Source organism: Triturus cristatus, chromosome 11, assembly GCF_964204655.1.
Source record: "Triturus cristatus chromosome 11, aTriCri1.1, whole genome shotgun sequence".
NCBI lineage: Eukaryota > Metazoa > Chordata > Amphibia > Caudata > Salamandridae > Triturus > Triturus cristatus.
Genome location: NC_140594.1, coordinates 530,719,486 through 530,740,541, shown reverse-complemented (window position 1 = coordinate 530,740,541; position 21,056 = coordinate 530,719,486). Strand labels below are relative to the sequence as shown.

At 43.1% G+C, this 21,056-nt stretch overlaps 1 protein-coding gene across 2 annotated transcripts in view; it reads left to right on the top strand.

Annotated features, from left to right (window-relative positions):
- HK2 (hexokinase 2) overlaps positions 1-21,056 on the top strand; it is a 148,383-nt gene that overhangs the window by 116,088 nt on the left and 11,239 nt on the right. For both annotated transcript variants that reach the window (XM_085633421.1, XM_085633422.1), the window contains exons 13-17: positions 1,534-1,629; positions 5,316-5,415; positions 7,498-7,681; positions 10,507-10,662; positions 17,917-18,150. In XM_085633421.1, the coding sequence (XP_085489547.1) occupies positions 1,534-1,629; positions 5,316-5,415; positions 7,498-7,681; positions 10,507-10,662; positions 17,917-18,150 (770 nt within the window). The remainder of the gene's footprint in view (positions 1-1,533; positions 1,630-5,315; positions 5,416-7,497; positions 7,682-10,506; positions 10,663-17,916; positions 18,151-21,056) is intronic.

Genomic DNA, 21,056 nt, shown 5'->3' with positions numbered 1-21,056 from the left:
AGATACTGCCGAGCTGTGATTTAGAAAGCAAATTTATTGTTTTAAAAAGCTCCCTGAAAGAATTTCTAGCTTCCTCAATTTTGGTAGTGTAAAACAGCTTTTTTTGCCTCAATAATGGCCTCTTTGTATTGTTTATCGGAATGGAAAAAAAAAATGTACCTAATTTCCCGCCGCATCTGCCGCATGTCTCTCCTCATCTTCTTTTTTTATTCCTGGCTGCTGCCTGCATCCTGCACCGGAAGCACCCAGGCTTCTGACTCTGCCAGCCATTCACAACGCTGCAGGAGCAGCGTCGTGATTGGTCTGAGCGGCCTGTTTAGCCGCTCAAGCAGTACCTGGGGAGGCTGGGCATGTTCTCCATGGGGCTGTGCAACACAGCCCAATGGAGACCATGCCAATTACGCTTGACTGTTTGGCCGGCCCTAGAGGGCCTAGCATAGTGTCATGCACATGTAGGGAGGGAGTGTAAACCACCCCTGCTCCCTGTGCGTCAGCCAGCCCTGCCTGGAGTCGCAAAGGAAAATAAAATAAAAATAACTTCAGGTTATTTTCATTTTTATTTCCAGTTGGGCAACAATCGTCCGCCTTAGGGGAGGAGTCGCCACTGAATGAACCTCAAGCAAACCAAAGCGGGACATCCACAGAAAAAGGACATGTTCTTTAGTAAAACAAAATGCGTTGCATTACTTCTGAAGATGATTTAGGGGTTTGCATTGAAGGCATACATCCGTTATCTGGCCCCTTTATATAAGGCGGCAACAAACCTTTTAATGAGGTAATGCAAGTGTTTCTTAGGTGTGCAAATTTCCCTTCCTCATTCCCCTACTTACAACCCTCCATCTCTCTCCTGGATCTTCGATCTTGATTGTGCTATAGGGTAGAAGACCGGGAGCAACTCTAGATTGCATTCATGGTACCCTGGTAGGGAGGGTTAAACCTAAGGGGACGAACAAAGAAAGTGTTTCTTTTGCTGGATCTTAGGGTGCCTGTGAGAGGTCGACAAATCTCATTATGCAAGTACTAGGGCGAGGAAGGTAAAATTGTGTTCATGATGATAATTCATTATCCAATTTCCACCGAAGTTTTAAGTTCATGAGAAATGTGGGATTCTCAATATAGTGAATTTGATCCAGGAAGAACAACATAAAGGTAATTCAATTGCATATGTGGAAAAGTGCCCTAAAAGCATTGGGCTGAAATAAATACTTCTCTCACCAGTATTAGAATGGACGTTGAGTAAGGTTTGGCCACATCAGTAGATCATAAACCAATTTGATGAAAACAAAGTCAATTAAATCTCTCTTTCTACTTGGTGTGCCCGGCACGAGAGACTAATATTCAAACTTTACTAAATGTTGGGAGTGTTTTATAAAAAGATTGCAGACTAGTGACATGGTGTAGCCACCCCCTCGGATATAGAATATGCTTCTAAAATGGATGATGTTTGGCTTTAAAGTGGAGCCTTTCTGGATAAGAAAGAAAATAGATATGTTTTAAATATTGACTGATTTCTATTCTACCTTTTTCTTTTAGGGCATTCTGCTAAAATGGACTAAGGGATTTAACGCATCTGGTTGTGAAGGAGAGGATGTTGTTGGACTCCTTAAAGAGGCGATTCATAGAAGAGAGGTGAATATCAAATTGCTTACATTTTATGGTTGTTGAAACTGAATCTCTCTAGCATGGTAAATGGACATGCACTTCTGCCCGACGGTATGTAAAACTGACAGCCTGGCTATTTGTTTGGCGCTAGCGCCGCACCAATCTAGCGTGTCTGCAGAAGCCTAGACCTGATTCTGTTAAGGCGAGATTCAGTTAACTTTTCTGTGATCAGGAAGGGGACTCCACTTTAAAGTGGGCATAGAACTTCTGTTCTTGTCTGGGGTGACACACTTAGAGGGGTAGTGGCAGCATACTGTTTAGTGAAGTTGTAGCGTTACCAGACTTTTTTCCTTGTGTCGGAGAGAAAGTGCTCTACTGACAGGACTCCCTGTGGTATGAGTGAGTACAGGGATCGGTAGGATGCATTTTGGATGTCCCTGGTTCAGAATGACTTAAGAGGAAAAATAAGGACAGCTGCCCTAGACATTGGAAGTATATTGCCTGCATTCCTGTGGCTCGAGAGTGGAGACCCGTACAGTGAACTGAAGGACTATGGTGACATGGCTTTCCTCAGAAATGTAATGACAGCCTAGTTAGCTAAAGGCTGCTCTATAGTACTTCCGGAATACTGCATTTGGTAGATGATAGGGGTTAAAGATGGGACAGGAGTTTGTTATTGAAGCTGAGCGGGTTTGTAGGGCCTTCCCTTTTGTCTGCCCCTGATCACTGCTGATGACAACCAGGAGCAGAGATCTCACACTTCATTGCGTCCATGTTTTAGATACTCCTGCTTGAAGCCTGACTCATTGCTAAGTGCTCTGAGAGCCATCAACTTGCACAAAGCCTATGCTGGGGATCAGCCGTAAAATTACATTTGAAAGAACAAACCCAAACCAGTTGAATAAAAGTGGGATCAAAACCGCCCTACTTTATCCCGGTTCCTACTTCTTCTTGACCAAAGTTGGGAGTGCTCTGTGGAGTACTTAAAGAACTGCTATGTAAGCAGGGCAGGTGTCGGCTTGACAGACAGCGTAGCAGAATTGAGGCAACATCACTTGAAGTCGGCACATTCTCCTGAAGTAGATGAGGATCTGTTTAAAGTGCCTAGAGACTGTCTGGGAGAAGCAAAGTGTGCTTCCAATAAAGGTAAGCACCGACAGAAAACGAACTACCACATAGCGCAAAGCCAGGAGTGGAGTGACCTGTGCTGTGAGTGGGGTGTTCCACTGTCTCCAAGCAGTTTCTGTGTGAACTGCACTATGACTTCTGCAAGAAGCATCATTGTGCCAATCGACAGTCCCCTGTGAAGCTGAGAGACTGTTGATGTCAGAGAGATAAGTTGCGTCACCACTAAAGCAGAAAAATCCTGATCAGTCCAGAGGCCACAACTGCCTAAGTCACCTCAACCCTGATAATTCTGTTTGGAGGCTGAAACTGCTACACCTGAGCACCTGTCTGCATCCGACTGAGGAGGCCATCCCTACCAAAGACGAGTGCCGCTGTGAGGGTCTGCCACACAAACTTCATCCCCCATTCCCTGTACCCGCCGTGACCCCCGCAGAAATGAAGCAAGCCCTGCCAGTTCAGGTACCCTAACTGTACCCACCTCACTACTAAAGCTACAATGCCAACCAGCAGGTAAACATGGGTCTTAGCCTGCAACAGGAACAAAAAACTAGAACACAAAGATTTGCCAAATGAATGCAAGCAGCAAAAAGATATTGAACTACGGTACACATTTTATCCCCGGGGTGTTTGAAGGAATCTGTACCTGTGTCTCATCCATGCCTATGCCTACAGAATACTGGGAACTGTATTTAAGATATAGCCAAAAGTAGGGAAAAAGAATACCGGAATGGGGTATAGCACCTTACTGAAGATTGTAATTGAAATAACTCTGTATTTGCATTCCTTTTAATTTTTTTTTATAAATCTGTTTATTGAACTTAAGCAACATAATCATGCTTTACAGTTACATGTGTCGTACGTCATAGCAGTAAACATATTTTAAAGGCATATCTTTTAAACTGTATAGTCATTAATTTCTTTTGAGATTGAAGTACCTTTTTTTTTTTTTTAACTAATAGATAAGCATTGGACGGGACAACACATTGTGTCTGTTGCTTGATAGTTTAGTTCAGAGCTCTTGTCCTACAGACTACCCCCCTGAGAAGATTTGGTCTATTCGACTGTGCTACCCTCAGTATGGTTCAGAAAGGTTGCATTTCGGCTAGCTTGCAGCGCTGCAATAGGGTGGACACCAGGGCACGGGTAAAAACACAACCTCCACCAACACAGTTGGGGCCAAGTAGCCCCTGTCTGCCTTGTGGCCCCTACAAGTGGGCTCTAAAAATTGGGTAAGAATCAGAAATTTACATAAAACAGACTTCACAGTGCAGTTTCGAGTTTCACTTTGGGCATTCAGTCCCCAGACCATTACATAAATACAGCATGGTGAAGCCAATCTGCAGCCATATGAGTGCTTCAGAAAACAGTTCACATTATTCATACTGAATAATTGTTCTGTAGATCTTACTTTCTTCTGAAGTTGGTTGGGGTTCTGCTAGCTCAAGACCTAATGTGTGTGGAATCACAGGTGCAGCAATAGGAGGCATCTAGTGCTTGTGTACACAATATTCACTCCACTGCTGTTGATTAGGGTGCCAGGTTTCCATTGGACAACCCTGGATACTGGATGAAGCAGCTGAGGAAGATTGAGACCCGGGTGTTCTTTTGCCTCTGAACCTGGATGTGATCTTGGCATATAATGACAGTACGGATGTCTTGGGCTTTACCTTCCACATACAAGTGCTAATTCCTAGACCCCCCCACACACTAGCGAATAGATTGTGATGTTAAGGAAAGAGCGCATAGCATGGCTAGTCCAGGGAGCAGGTTCGATTTGTAGGAGAGCCTAGCAGGATGCAGAGCACAGCCAGGCTCTTGTAGTAGTGAAGTGGTTCCTTGAAAAACTCTTGGTAGCGTGGTTTCGGTAGGAGCTAAATGGAGTTCCTTACTGCACAGGGTTTTGTTTGAGTGGAATGTGGCCCCTTTAAATAGTGGGGAAATTCTTGCCTTGCATCAGTCCCCCGCCCCATGTCCCAGAGGACCAACTGAAAGGAAGAATATATGTGGGGACCATCTTATTACTACTAGCACACATCAGTCATGCAGGAACCATTCAATGAGAGCTTGGTGGCCTGAACAGCCGTTCTGCCATCAGATGAACCACTAGTCCATCAAAGGTACTAGTCCAACTAACAAGATGATTCAGTAGGTAGGTTCTAGAGTCCAAGCCCAGTGAGCCTGGTAATAATTATTAACCTCTGGGGAATGTAGGATCAATGAGAATAATTTATATACAAAACACCTTGATATGCACTTACTCTCGAAATCACAGTTATAAAGATATGCCCGGTTTTACTTGTTTGAAAACTAGCACTTCTTCCCACCAAGAAATACGGAGGGTCTACACACAATGAGGGCAAGGGATTACAGAATGTCACTTTGTAAATCCTGTTACCCATGTTCCGTCACTGAATAAAGCCCTCTAGGCACAGTCTACAAGTGCTAAGCCCCTGCTAGTGTGACACGTGGCTGCAGAGACACAATTTAGATGTTTGCTGTGGAGGACAGCACCGGCCTCCCAGTGGCTGCACACTTTACGCAATGTAATCTGTTTAAGACCTCAATCTACATTTTTTTCTCATTAGGAGTTTGACCTGGATATTGTAGCAGTGGTAAATGATACAGTTGGTACAATGATGACCTGTGCATACGAAGATCCATTGTGTGAAGTTGGACTCATAGTAGGTAAGAATCAGAATTTAATTCATCCACAAACAGTCAAAGTGAAGAATTGTATACATGTTTAAAATCATTTGCTGGTATAATTATTTGTAGCTGTACGATGGTTGTTAATTATAATATCGACGATGAAATGGATCATAGGTCCACCAGGATACCCTCCTGGACTCTTAGAGAGTACCTTGGAGATCTTCAAAATCTCAGCCTCACAAGAGACATATGGGGAAGAAAATGTGAAGCTTGTAGCACCAGAACACAATTTTTTGCCCCGCAGTAGGAGCAAGGGCAGCATTGAGCAACGCCAAAGTTGGAATAAAAGAATGCCATGCCTAACAGAGTCACAAAAAAGGGCTAATGGCTTTTCTGGAGCATCCCCATAGGATAGTGAACTGTAATGAAAATAGGATTTGTGTTCAAAAGCTAATTTGAAAACTTTGGCATCAGAATTGATTAACCTAATTTTAACGAAGCATGGGGAAAGCGGAAGCACTCTGCCACATGGAGGGAAATAGCACATTTCAGTAGGCTATGGTAAGCTCGATCTTAAAACTGTAATCTAATATGGAGAAGCTGAAAACAAAATGAATCTGGTACATCTGTGGATTAGTGAGCAGTGCACAATCCTGTACGGTAGTTTTGTTTTCAAAGGAACATCCCATTGGAAGTGGCATTGTTAAAAAAGAGATACAATTTTAGGTCAAAAGTACTTCTCTTTTTTCCTTGAAACTTAATTTTCCCGGGCAGATTTTTCATAAGGTCCATTAGCCTCTTCCATGCTCATGACGGCTCCCGGCCGTCATGAGTCACGGTGGGCGTGTGCGCACGACGGCCGGGAGCCGTCATAATCACGCCCGCGATTGGAATGTTCAGCACGCTGTGGCGGAATTTGCGCCGCAGCGAAGAGGTTAACTCTCGACATCATTAAGTATATCAACATTCAATGACTTTCCCTGCAGAAGGATAGTTCTACATGAGAAGAGGATGTATGTGTTTACCCAGAAAGATGCTGTTAACAAATTTACGGGAAATGTGAAAGTAGGCGAGGCGGAGGGCTGCCAATCTTCATTGTTGGTATAACTCCAATCAGTGGAGAACAGTTTGTTATGTCTTAATCCCACTCAAGAAAGTGGTACTCCACCTAATGGAGGGTCACCTGTATAGTTTTCAAAATGTGAGCCCACTAAAGGAGATCAGTTTGTCATATTTTAATTCAAACAGAAACAATGTAACAAGTATCCTAATAGAGCTCTGAGTCCATATTGATCTCCCTTTTTTGAAGTTTAATTTGGATTGCGAGAGAAGGTCTGTATTGCCGGAATTTTAATTTGCAAATTGCCTTGAGCCTGCAGACTTTCAGGATCTCTGCCCTCCCATGCTTTGAAAACTGTAAAGGGTAATTTGAATTTCTGTACCACAGGTACTCTGTGTAATACCTTTAGAGATGGAATGATGTGTTTAAAATAAAAAAAATTAACATAGCCTAACTACCTGATTTTGTAGTCTCTGTAGGTTTACAAACCTTTTGTTTGAGGCTCCCTCGTTGATAATGTCATAGTACCGAAGCCTTGATAGTACTAGTATAGGTTATTTTTTTTTGTTTGTTTTTTGATTTGATTGCCATGATAAAAAAAAAACTCCAAGCGCTATCAAGTTGTCAATCCTCTATCTGCATCCCGAATACATGATTTAAGTAGTTATTGCAGAAACCATTCCATTTCATTTCATGTAAAACAAATATTTGTAAGTATGTGTGTTGGAGGGATCATTTACATTCCAGAAAAAGTAGTTTAGTTTAACAGCAACATATGTAAGTTAGACCTGTAGTTATTTTAAGATACCTCATTGTTTGAATCATCATCTTTCATAAGCAATAAACTGGTCAACCAGTTGGAACACCCGTAGCCAGGAAAGCTATTGGGTATTTGTTTTAACTTTTTCAACTGCTTACATCAGAAAAGTTCCCAAGATTTTTATCTAACACCCAACCTCTAATGGTGCAGTTTAAAAAAAACAAAAAAACAATGTTGCTTGCAATAAGAGTTCCTGTATTCTTTTTACGTTTAAAACTGTTGTGTTCTCTATTCACAGGTACAGGAAGCAATGCTTGCTATATGGAGGAAATGAGAAATGTCGAGCTGGTAGAAGGAGAGGAAGGCAGGATGTGCATTAACATGGAATGGGGAGCCTTTGGTGATAATGACTCTTTAAATAGTTTTAGAACAGAGTTTGACAAATCTGTGGATGAACTTTCACTCAATCCTGGAAAACAAAGGTGCGTCACATGTTCAAAATATTTTATCACTTGATGAGAAAAGTATATTGCTACACATCAAGTATTCTACAGTAAATTTTTTGAATTATGTTAGTCTTAAAAATGACCATATCAAAATAGTTCTAACAAAAAGACTTTGGTTCTAACTTTAGAAAACAGTTGCAGTGTGCAATTCCACAGCAAGCGTTTTTGGTTCATGAACCTAACTAGAATTATCACAAGGTATTTAATGTTTCTTCCAGAATTATCTGATGATTAATTTAGACTAAATACAAGGAAGATTTCTGGATTAAGAGATGCTCCAGTACACAGGGATTTAGAAAATGTAATAAATTCTTAAGCAAGTGGTTTGTTAATGGTACATAAATTTGCCCTTGGTCTACTGCAGTTGTAGCCACCAACTTTTTCTATAATCTGGTTCAACCGTGTACATTGATGTACATATGAGCCTTCTGAGAGTAGAGTACCTTGTTGAAACGAGTCGGAGGTTTAAAGAATAAGTGCTGAGTTTACACCCCAACAAATTACTATTTCAGTTCTGTAGTACTGATTTACACTAGGATCTGGACATGTTTGGACATATAGAACACAAGACATTTTCACTTCGGTTTTCAACATTAGTTTGTTGCACTCAGAACTCCCATAACGTAAGTAGCAGTTTTGTTAATGGTATCTGGAATCCCTGTTCATACTTGTAAATGGTGACACTTCTTCAGTACACAAAGGTTTCTCAAAGCACACATCTCTTAACTTTACCGAAAAACTAAGATGCCTGAAGATCAGATGTTGCACAGAAAAAGCACACTGTTTTCACGTCTTCAAAATGACTCCTATACCGTAGAACAGCCAATATAGTAATAATGAGAATGTGCCACTTGTCCCACACACATTGCTTAATACCCTAGGAGAACTTTGCAGAGCTATATTGAAGCGCTTGTGAAGGTGAGAAAATGCATTTGGTTTTTGGTCGGAATCTTAAACTCAAGTGCATTCTTTTGCACATTACCTTACAAATATTGGCTGAAGACTAGCAGAGGGAAACCAAACCTGAAAAGCCAACAAAGGGATTTTGATTTTGTTTTTGCAAAGGTTTGATACACAACCCCCATACTTTAAAAAAAGAAAATCAGGCTTTCCTATGGATATTGAATACTTGGATTGGAGATTGCACCCAAACGAATAGGAAATGTGTTTTTTTTCATTTTCCCTTCAGTATATTGTTGCTAAATTGCAGAGTTCAGATATTCTCCAACAAAGAAGTAGAGTAACCGAAAGGTTCATTGTAACTTTAGAGACCATAAGGGACCCCGGAGGGATAGAAGTGGCTCTGCACCAATTAGTATTTTGATGCTGGTATCCGACTCGACTACACAAACTACTCCCACTTTGAGACAATAATTGTCTTAACTACTGGCTTTGTTTGTATTACCACTATAGCTCATGGTGGGTTGGCGATGGGGTGGGTGGAATTTGCCCTTTTGGGTAAAAGTATTTCATAATTTTCTTACCAGGCAATTGCTTAAAATCAGAAAACTGGGGGTGGGTGGGATCACGCCAAGTTGCTGCACTCTGATTTTCCATCCTGAGAGCAGGCTCTTCTACAACTCAGACTTACTGTGCCTAGGATAACCTCTCAATATAATTTCAGCTTTCTTTCCCCCAAGTCACATTAGTATGTCCTCGTCTGCAACCCAACTTAATAGCGTTTCAGTGTTGGAAGCCATTGAGCAGTAGATTTAGTTTGTTTTATTTTTAAGTGTGTTTTAGTTTTAAGTGTAGCAAGCATGTACACAGGCCCAGTGTAAAAACAGATGTTTGCTGCTCGTTCAGTATCTCCTACAAATCTCAGTACTTCAAACTTCTGAATGTCTCAATCAGCTTTCTTTATTTTTTTTAAGGAATAACAAATGAGATGGTGGTAACTAGCACACATCACCTCAATTAGATATGTTTTTGGGAGAAACAATAGCATATATATTTCTCAAAGTCTGTCACCAGAATTTTAACTGCGCAACTCTGTTACTAAACATATTCCTGCTTTAACAGTAGGGTTTCAGACATTTTATTACTAGCAATTCTGGTGACAGAATTGTCACATCACCTGATAAATTGAAGTATGAAGACTATCAGAATATTGCATCGTCTGATCTACATTCATACAATCCTGTTACCTAGAATTGGGTGTTGATGAATTCCATCTTTGGTTGTTTGAATGTTTACTGGATTGTGTGGCCTTCTTCCCTCTGAAGCTATATTCCTTAACTTCGAAAACTCACAAAGACTCGCATCTTCCAATAGGCCTTTGGCCTTCCTTCTACTGATATTATGAGTATCTATTAGTCTTTACAGATGGACTTGCTTCGCAACTTTTTTGCCTTCCTCTCACCTTTTTCACCCCAGCACTAAATCAGTTAAAGATACACGAAGGGCCCCTGAAAACCAGTACTACCAATACTACCCATCTGTACTTGCCCAGTAACCATGTCCAGTTATTATGGACATGGTGGGCATAATCATTGGACACCTGAGCAGATATATTCTTGGTAAAATAGTTCATGGTGCAAGAATTATTCTAGAGTGATACGTGTTAAGTCTTTGTTAACGTTTTATGTTGAATATTGTGTTTTTGGTCATGCAAAGTTGTTCGTGCCGGATGTGTTATCTAACCACGATTGCTCTTGTCCTGTGTCCATAAAGTAGTTACCCTCCAGACTGATTTATAGCCAGTGTGAGGCGTCATATATTCCAAAGTTGTTCCATTTGTAGGAACATTGTTAACCCATTGTTAGCATTATTTAAATGTAATTGTTTTTATTTTCTTTCAGGTTTGAGAAAATGATTAGTGGAATGTATTTGGGAGAGATTGTTCGCAATGTTCTCATAGACTTCACAAAAAGAGGCCTGTTATTTAGAGGCCGAATCTCCGAAAGGCTGAAGACTAGAGGAATATTTGAAACAAAATTCCTTTCTCAAATTGAGAGGTTAGTACAATTGGTTAAAATATATATTTTTTAAGTCTAGCGACCACCTCACTCCAGGTCATTATAAATGCTGTCTTTAGTCTTGCACTTTCAAATAAAGTCATTGATTTCAGATGTTTCAGGCTAATAACTGCAACAGGAGAGAAGCAAGACTAAAATACCTAGACTGAATTAGGTTGTCATACTGAAGTCCAGGGCTGTAAACAGTGTCCATAATCTACCGCGGGGTGCTCACCCTATTAATATAGCAAGCCTTATAAAGCTTACAATCCTTACACTAAATTTTATATCTATTTATTTATTTTTCACATTTATAGAGCGCACTGTTACCCTGAGGTGTCCTGGCGCTGATTGCCAAGGTGTGAGGGCAGAAAGATTACTCTGTGAAGAGCCACGTCTTGAGTGCTCTCCTGAAAGACAGGAGGTCGGGGAGTTGTCTGATGTTGAGTGGCAGTGCGTTCCATGCCTTTGCTGCGCCCAGAGAGAAACTCCTACCTCCCCACCGAGCCTTCCTAACTCTGGGGACAACTACCAGGCTCTGTTCAGCAGACCTCAGCAATCTAGTCGGTCTATGCCATTGGAAAAGTTGGGTCATGCAACGGGGCCCTAAGCCATGCAAAGCTTTAAATGTTACGCATAACGATTTAAAAGTAATTCTTTTGCGAACAGGTAGCCAGTGCAGCTTCGCCAAATCTCGCGATACCGAGGCAAATTTGGGTGTGTCTGTAATCAGACGAGCTGCTGCATTTTGCAGAATTTGGAGCCTGTTGAGGAGCCCCTTTTGGGCATTCAGCAGAAGGCTGTTGCAATAGTCCAGACGGGGCATCACTAGTCCTGTCACCACTGTCTTCTTGTACTCGTTGGCCAGAAACGGCAGCACTTTCCGGATGGTTTTTAGGACGAAATGGGTAGCTGAGGTGAGAGCATTGACATGAGGCCTAAAGGACAGTGAATCGTCCATTAGTACGCCCAGGTTTCTAACCTTCGAGACCGGAATTGGGGGGAGCCCATTTCCTCCGGCCACCAGCGTGGAGACCAGAAGTTGTCTCTGGATCCAAAGAGTAACACCTCTGTTTTAGCTGTATTTAATTTAAGACAGTTTTCCGCCATCCAGTTACTGACTTCCCGCATGCAGCCTCTGAACCTTTCTGCCGTGCTGTCTGTTTCCCCCGGCATCAGTGATACCACTATCTGAGTGTCATCTGCGTACGATGTTAAGTTGAAGCCAAAGGATCTAATAATAGGTGCCAGGGTAGAGACATATACGTTAAAAAGAGTAGGGCTCAGGGAAGACCCCTGAGGAACTCCACAGGGGAGCACGAATGGGTCTGATTCAAAACCACCTAGTGCCACCTTCTGCGTCCTGCCGGAAAGGAAGGCGTGAAGGATTTTAAGCGCCTTTCCTTGAATCCCACAGGCCCTTAGCCGGTCCACAAGTATCTTGTGGTGGACCGTATCAAAGGCCGCAGACAAATCCAGCAGGATCAAGGCGGCTCTGCCCCCTGTATCCATCACAGTTCTTACATCTTCTGTTGATCTAATCAAAGCCGATTCCGTGCTGTGCCCTGCTCTGAATCCATGTTGAGATGTGTCCAGGCTATGGCCTGCGCCCAAGAAGACACTCAGCTGTGTGTTCAGGATGCCTTCGAAAACTTTTGCCGGCAGGGGTAGCCTGGCGATTGGACGAAAATTGCACAGGTCCGTTACATCTAAATTTGGTTTCTTCAATAGTGGTAGAATGGAGGTTTGTTTCCAGCGCAGAGGAAACTCTCCGCAGTCCAGCATGGCGTTGAACAGCGGGGTGAGTCCTGCGGCCATGGCCGGTGCGGCTAGTTTGGCTACGCTAGCCAGACAAGGGTCATTAGGGGAGCCTGATTTTATCCGTCGTAATCTGATCTCGACCTCCTCCTCTCTAATGGGAGGGAAATTAAGTAGCTTCGCAAGGTTCCTGTCTGCCTCCAGATTAGATTCAGGAGCGGCAGCCTTGACTTGGGGGTCAAGTGCAAGAAAGATGTTTTCTACCTTTTCCTGGAAGAATTTCGCCAGATCTTCGCATAGTTTGCGACTTGGTGGTATCTCTGCAGGTTTAGGGGCAGCCAGGGATGATACTGTGCGAAATAATTCCTTGGAGGAATTACTGGCATCCTTGATGCGTTGCGTATAATGCTCCTGTTTGGCCTCTTGAATCGCGAGTTTATACCTTTTCAACTCTGCGTTGAGACGTTTTCTGTCCTCCTCTTTGTAGTTTTTTCGCCAGAGTCTTTCCAGCTTTTTGCAGAGCACTTTATGGTCCCTGATTTGTTCTGAGAACCAGGGAGCGGAGGGGCTAGAGCGTGTGGAATGATATGTTTTGGGGGGGGCTAGGTTGAAGCAAGCAGTTTCTAGCCAGTTCGTATACAAAGTGGCTGCGTCTTCCACATTAACTGGGCAAGGCTCCATGGAGGATCTAAGCAGGTTCTCTAGAGCCTCTCTTTAGATATTTTTCCACTTCCTGATCGTTCTGGGAGGATTCTTGACCTTATTTAGTCTAGAAGGCCGATCCAGCCTAATATCAAATAAAACTGCCGCGTGGTCGGACCAGGAGACCGGCCGAACTGCGGTAACTTCTAAATTAGGGAGGCTGGAAAAAATCCCATCAAGCGTGTGTCCTGCTCTGTGGGTCGGGCCGTTGACCCTTTGGTTTAACTCGACCCCGTGCATCAACTCTGTGAGATCCCGAGTGTCTGGGTCAGAGTCGTTCTCTAGATGAAAGTTAAAATCTCCCAGCAATGTAAACGTCTTTGCGCAAAGCGCTTCCTCTAGTAGGCAGCTGAGTTCTGGGAGAAAGGGTGCTTTGGGCCCAGGGGGCCTATAGATAAGGGCGCCCTTAAGGGTTTGATGATTAGATAGGGTGAAGTTGTAGATGAGCGCTTCGAAAAGGTCGGTGGTCCCCGACTGAAAGGAACCTCTAATCGAGTTGTGGTAGAAAATGGCCAGACCTCCTCCCCTCTTATTAGCTCTGTTCTGGACTGAACACTCGTACTCAGGAGGGGTGGCTTTGACGATATCAGGACCTGAGGCAGCATCTGTCCAGGATTCTGTTACGAATGTTATCAAAGCTTTGGTTTCTAAAATGAGGTCCGCTAACTCTGAACTATGTCTTACCAGAGATCTGGCATTAAGTAACGGGCATTTAGCTACTGTAGATTCCTTCCTCTCCTTAGACTTAAGTGGAGTCATAGGGGGATTGCTAGTTTGCCAGTATAGCTTGGGGGGGACCTGGTTGCAACTCGTGCAGGGCAAGGAGGAGGGCAGCATATCCTCCTGCATATCCCAGATGATGCAGCCCGGGCTCTTGGATTTGTACCTGAGGGCCAGGAGTGTATCACGACTGTAAGGGAGATGAGTCCGGTTTCTCCTTGATCCCGGACCAGGGGTCCTGGCTCTAGGCGTGGAACTGGCGCGGACGGGCGCAGACGGGCTTGCCTTTGGCGCGCCTTCGGCGCACCGCCGGCGCGCCCGCTGCGCTCGTCCGCTGCGCTTCCTGGGGAAGGAGGGCATATTAAGCTGATCGGCTCGTGAGGGGCGGAGCACTGGTCTGTTCGCCCAGCTCGTCACTAAAGGGGCGGGACAACGGTCAGCTAATCGCGGGTTCAAACCCGGGGTATGTGCAAATCAGTACAAGTATGTGCAAATCAGTGCAAGTATTAAAAAGAGTTAAAATAACAGGTTGAATAATTTTAAATCAACTGCGGTTTCGCTGGAGTAAATAAAACAGCATACCAAACAGTAGATGAAGCAGCATACATACAGTAGGCTCACGGAGCTTCAAGTCCCGGCTTCCGCCTCAGGACCTCACACAGACACACACTCGCAATCAGTGGTGATGTGTTTGGGCGGGAAGTTTTAAGCTGATCGGCTCGTGAGGGGCGGAGCACTGGTCTGTTCGCCCAGCTCGTCACTAAAGGGGCGGGACAACGGTCAGCTATTCGCGGGTTCAAACCCGGGGTATGTGCAATTCAGTACAAGTATGTGCAAATCAGTGCAAGTATTAAAAAGAGTTAAAATAACAGGTTGAATAATTTTAAATCAACTGCGGTTTCGCTGGAGTAAATAAAACAGCATACCAAACAGTAGATGAAGCAGCATACACACAGTAGGCTCACGGAGCTTCAAGTCCCGGCTTCCGCCTCAGGACCTCACACAGACACACACTACAACAGTGGTAGCAATGTATCTATCATGAGTGAATTATAATCCTGGATTTTTTTTGATAATTAGCTTTGTCATGTATACAATTGTCTGTTTCATAAACTGATTTTCAGAAAAACACTTCCTAAATGACGGGATTGAAAGTTGCACAAAACACCAAATACCGTATGGCAATATATTGAACACTGTAAAATTCATAATGCAGCAGTTTCCTTGAATACAGTATGTATTTCAGCAGCGCAGACAGGTTTTTAAAATAAATAAATTCAAGAATTAAACAACCCTAAGACTTTATAGCAATGCTGTACCAACTACAGAATAGGCCACAAACGTTTTTTTGACTTGCACATAACATTTCAGCTAACTCTGCTATTTAATGTTTCTGTTGGCCATCAGTATAATGTGAGGTTCCACTTGCTATAAAAAGTAATGATTATTTATTTATACTCCGAATGTAATGTGACCAACTTTTACATCTGGACCCATCCCCCTCAGATGTAGGGTCCCTTAGAGTTTGTCCCATAGCCCCACTGTCTTTAATATTTTTATGGCACCTAATCGAATCCTTTGGAACCACGGTTATATCCTATACAGATGATGCCAAGTAAATTCTCTCACTAGAGCGACAGATTCCCAGTTCTGATCTCCATTTCCAGAAGTGTCTCACAGAGCTTTTCAACTGTATGAATCACAAACACCTAAAATGCAATGCGGAAAAACGCTCAGATTATTCTATTTGATAAATCCAAAGCGTTCTCGCCAAAAAGCGGATGCCCTGTGGGTGTAACCCCACTCCTCCACCCACCACCACAGCAACAAACCTGGGGATACGGTCTGACTCTCCCCTATCATTCACGTTGCATCATAATGTTTCAGCAACTTGCTTTGCTCTGCTAAGAACCTTGAAAAAATGTCTTGCCTTCTTACCGGTAACTGCTTGTAAAATAGTGATACACACCCTAATCACTTTGCAACTGGATTATGGCAATTCCCTCTGCTTGGGTTTGCAAAAATGCCTTATCAAATGCCTTCTTGTTACTGAAAACCTTGCAGCAAGGACAGTACTAAAGCTTAATAGAAGGAGCTGAGTCACAAGCTCTTCGGACCTGTCCATGAGAGGATCTGATTTAAGTCTTTGACACTTATACAAAAAGCCTTCAGAGGCACTTAGCCGCTCTACCTCAGAAAATGATTCCCATACCTAAAATAAATTCTCCAATCTTATAATGCCCATTCACTGGAAGTCCCGAGTTATAGCATGACTACCAGATGTGGCAGGTCATTTTCTGTTCTAGCCACCCTCGGAAAAGACCATCGCCTATTTCTCTTTAATGATGGAAGAGAACTAATCCCGGTTCTCAAAGCAACTCAAGACCTGGCTCATCTCCCAGCAAGATTACTAGTCAGACCCCCTTTGCAATCACCTCAATCTACATATTAGAGGCAGTCTATTTCTGCAGCACCAGGACACACCTTGAGGCAACAGAGCACTTCACAAACACAAGAAATTTCAAATATGAAATAATGGAAGTGGCAAATGAGCTATTTAAATAACTTTTGATAATTTATATACATAAGTGCAGTCAGATGTTTTTGGGGAAAGATATCTTTGTAATCCGTAAAAGATAGATGATTATTAAAAGCCATCCAATAAAAGAGCTGGTGTAATCTTAGTCAGTGAACTAAAATCTTCAAACAATATTCTGAAGCAATTGGGAGAGTAGCGTAGGTTTTAGATCAGGGAGATTGGATGCCATAGAGGATTATCAGCCCCAAAAAACAGTCCTTTCTTAGTTCGCCTGTGACTACTCCCAGTAAATAGATCATCCAGTTTTTTTTTTTGGAGGCCACTTTGTGTGTAGGGAAGAGTAACAGTCTAGGTGTGGCTACCAAGATCTTGAACAGTCTAAAACAGAAATTCTAAGAAAAGAGTTGCAGTGACTAAAATCGGCAAATTATTCAGAAGATAAAAGCACTAGGTTGTACACCTCAGAAGATGCCAGAATATTTTACAGATGATCTAGAGCAACTTGGGATTCAACTTAAATTAGGTAATTTGTGTTCAACAGAAAATTCATAGAGAGCACAGTCCAAATACTGTACAATAAAAACATGTCTAAATTGTTTTATAAACCTGTAAAAATATTTAACTACATATTGGGCAGCCTAGAGATTAAAAAAACAAATGTATTTCATCACTGAAAGACCAGTGTAAGTTCATACTATCTCTCCAGTAGGTAACAGTAATATCGTATTCAAAAAATCCTTTTGCCCTGCGCACGGGGACAGTAACATGAAATTTACATTGATAACCAACATCTTAATGCTTTTTTTCCACGCTGAACACACACTCAAATGACATTACATCCAGTTGTAGGTCCTTATGCTGTCAAGTTAGTATGCTTTATCTGATTATGCGGAGATGTCAGCAGATCTATGTAGACTGCATTATTTCTGCCTTCTTTGCTTTGCTTTTACACATTGCCAATGTAACTCAAAGTAGACCTACTGGAGGAGCAGGCTCAAGAGTAGGAAGGTTAATGGTTAGTTATATATGAATGAGCCGCTTCCCAATGTGTTGCAAAATTGATCACAGAATTCAGAGACACTGAACACATGCACGTGAGAGGAGCAGTGGTATGGGAGACTGTAAACCGGTTGGGGTCTGACAGCTGGCAGTTAAATAGACACACTAGACATGTTTTGTTTTAGTCTTTATATATGTAGTTATGGGTTCTGATCCAGATAAGCTATTTTAATAATGTATGGAAGTTTCAGTAATACCTACATGACAGAGATAAAACTAAGTGTGGAAATAACAGAGGGTCCCAGCACACTTTGGCAACTTGATAGTACGGTGGGCTCAATGTCAGACCTAACAAACTGAGCTACAGCATATCTTTTTTCTTCTATCAGTAAATCTACTTTACAATAGTCTGCATTTCTCATGCATGTTCAAAAATTAACTATTAGCTTTGTGACCGTTAAAAACAGTTATAAAATGACCATGTAGCACAGTGGTATCAAGCTAAACATTTAATTTTAATTTGTATCTCTTTTCAGTGACTGCCTGGCATTGCTGCAGGTCCGCTCTATTCTGCAGCACCTTGGTCTGGAGAGCACCTGTGATGACAGTATCATTGTGAAGGAAGTGTGCACGGTGGTAGCTCGGCGTGCCGCGCAGCTTTGTGGTGCCGGCATGGCAGCGGTTGTGGACAAAATCCGAGAAAACAGAGGCCTGGATTTTCTTAAGATCACCATTGGTGTTGATGGAACACTTTACAAACTGCATCCTCAGTAAGTGATATTTAATGTGTGTTCTGAGGACTCTGCTAATAAAAGCCTACTGCAGTTGTGGTTCCTCCTTCCAGGGTTGTTTTGCATCCATTTAAACCATTCAAGTCCTTACTGAGGAGCTAGACTGTGATCGGTGTATGGCAAGTAATTTTACGATGGCTTGTTAAAGAAAACCCATAACAAAAATGGCATAGCAGCACATTTATCATTTACCAATCTAATGAGGTGTAAATTAAACGTAACGAAAAGATAAAAGTAAAAAAAATGCAAAATAAAGGCAAAACAAAAGGCAGTGCTGGGTGGAGGGAAGGGGAGCGCAGGGAAGTTAATACAGAAACAAGCAGTTGAGTGAGCAAGGAAACGCATGCTCTTCCAAGGAATAGTAAATGAGAAAAATCCTATTAAGTCAGCCGCGGAAGGATAAAACTCTTAAATGTTCTCATGAATCAGTTCGGTGCATGCGTCTGATTTCTTTTTGTGCGTTAGAGTGAGTTTTTTTTATCACAATCAGAGACATTAAATTTCTGATCTTTGCAGTTCACGCTTTCCAATCATATTTTTTGTTCAAGATGCTTCAAAGATGCTTTTGCATTGCTACCAACATCTGCTGTCTTTGTTGTTGGTCTAGTAAGTTTGCTGGGCATATGCAGGAAATGGGCGGCTATAAAACATTGTTTGATGGGCATATGTTAGACCTAGTTTGCTGTGATAATCTGCGACAACCTGCTTTGTCAGAGCGCTCCTCCGACTTTTTTAATGGCCTCTTAATACCCTTTTCCACCAGCTTGTTTTCTAAAATCTATTTAGAAGTTGCAAGGTATGTCCAAAGTATGTATGCTGTGAAGAGGAAGAGGCCCATTCTGTCTCAATCTGCTACTCTTGTATCTCACGTCCATTTCAAAGGAGTTCAGCCACCTAGGGCCTTGCACTTCCACAGATCTTCATATGATGGAGCAGCCTGGAGGGATTTCAGGTGCTGCCCTTGAGCTAGAAAGGCTCTTAGATGGAGCAAAAGACTTTGAAACGTGATACCTCTGTCCAGTGAAAGCCAATGAAGTGCTCAAGGTAGCGTCAGTGTGGTCATGTATCTGATTGATGGGGCTAGAGTTACTGGACATGTCACCATACTTATTGCCCTTGCATTGAGGTATTAATAGGGGTAGGGTTGCAGTTCCTATGCTCTGCTTTATTTAGCTAGGGCAGCTACACTTTGACAGACCCAACTAAGTTAATGATTGATTCCTTCAAAGCTCAGCAGGCATGTTCATTACCGTGGTTCATGATTGTACCTTTGGCTTAGATGTTGATTGTTAATTTTCCTTGGACGCTACAGGTGAGTGGAGCATTGATTTTAAAGGCCCTATTTTATACTCTGGCAGTTTATGGTGTGATTGTTCAAAATAGTTTGCTGCAGTGCCTCTGGATCTCTTGTGATCTCTTGTGAACAACTAATTACCCCCTCATAAAAAAGACCAAATGTAAATGGTCTCTCCAACTCTCCAAATCGCCCATCTCAAATCTATTAATCCGTGCAATAATACTAGAAAAGGAGGTGAAGAGAGGCCTGTAATTTCAGAAGGACGAACAATCACTCCAAATGTGTATGTAGTCCCAGCATGAAGCAAACAGTGGAAACTCATTGATATACAGAGGTACGTAGTGATACTAAGGGCTCTGGCCCCAATGCCATTTCAAGTTCCCTGTCCGTTACAGCATTCAGCAAGGCCACCACCTCTGCCCAATAATCAGCTAGTTGTGGGCAGCCCCAAAACATGTGGAAAAAAGTCTGCTTCCTCTCCCAGACTGCACGGGTAGGCATCTGATTCGGTGTCAAAGTAGGTTTTAATCTTGGCTGGGGGGAGATAGTCCCTGTGCAAGATGTAAAAATGCACCAGTTGAAAGCATGCGTTTCTAGTGCCCTTCCATGCTCTCTCCACTACCTCTGCCCATGCCTTATCCAGTATCTTCTTCCCCCACATCTGCCTCCCATTTGCGCCTGAGGTCATGCAGGGGTGTTAGTTTGTCTTGCATCATACGTCCATAAGTACGTAACCGCTTTAATCTTTCCCGCAACAACGACTAAATATTGGCAACCGAATGAGGTATTCGGTTCGGTGAGACCCCCCTTCCAATGGTTACGGATAGCTGTTGTAAGCGCCGCGTGAGGCAAAAAATCCCCCTCCTAAGCCAAAACGCTCCTGTAAATCAAGATATGGCAGTAGGTTACTGTCCTCGTACAGATCCCCCATGGTGTTCAGTCCCCTTTCACTCCAGGCCGCCAAAGCTCACCATGAGCCTCCATGGGGTAGCGCCTCGCACATGGACAGTGGTATGTCAGGGGTGTATGGCACTGCAGTGCCTGCCCGTTTTAGGCTCCATCTCCAGCACTGCCTCGCCGTTTTAAGATCTTGGAGAGCACTCGCGCGTACAGGAAGGTCCACTATTATTTGAGAAAGCAGTCCCAGCGCTGGGGCCCCCTCCCTCCTGTGCCCCACAGCCATGCTGCTACTTGCTGCGTTAGCCATTGCAGCTGAGCAGCTGTATAATAAATCTCAAAATCGGGGACGGCCCATCCCCCCCTCCGATCTCAGCCGTATGAAGACCTTCAGAGCCACCCTCCGTCAGCCTCCACCCCATAGGAAGCCCGTTACCATAGTTGTAATCTGTTTAAAAATCCGCGCCGGGATCCATACTGGCAGGGTCCCAAAATAATATAATAATCTAGGGAGGGCCACCATTTTGAGTAAGGCCAATCACCCCACCATAGACAAGGGGAGCGTGGCCCAGAATGTGAAACTACCCACCAAGCCCCTCACTGCCCTACCAATATTGCCTTCCAGCATATCTGTCGGCGTATGATAGATCTTGACCCCTAGGTACGGAAGACACCTATATTCCGACTGCAC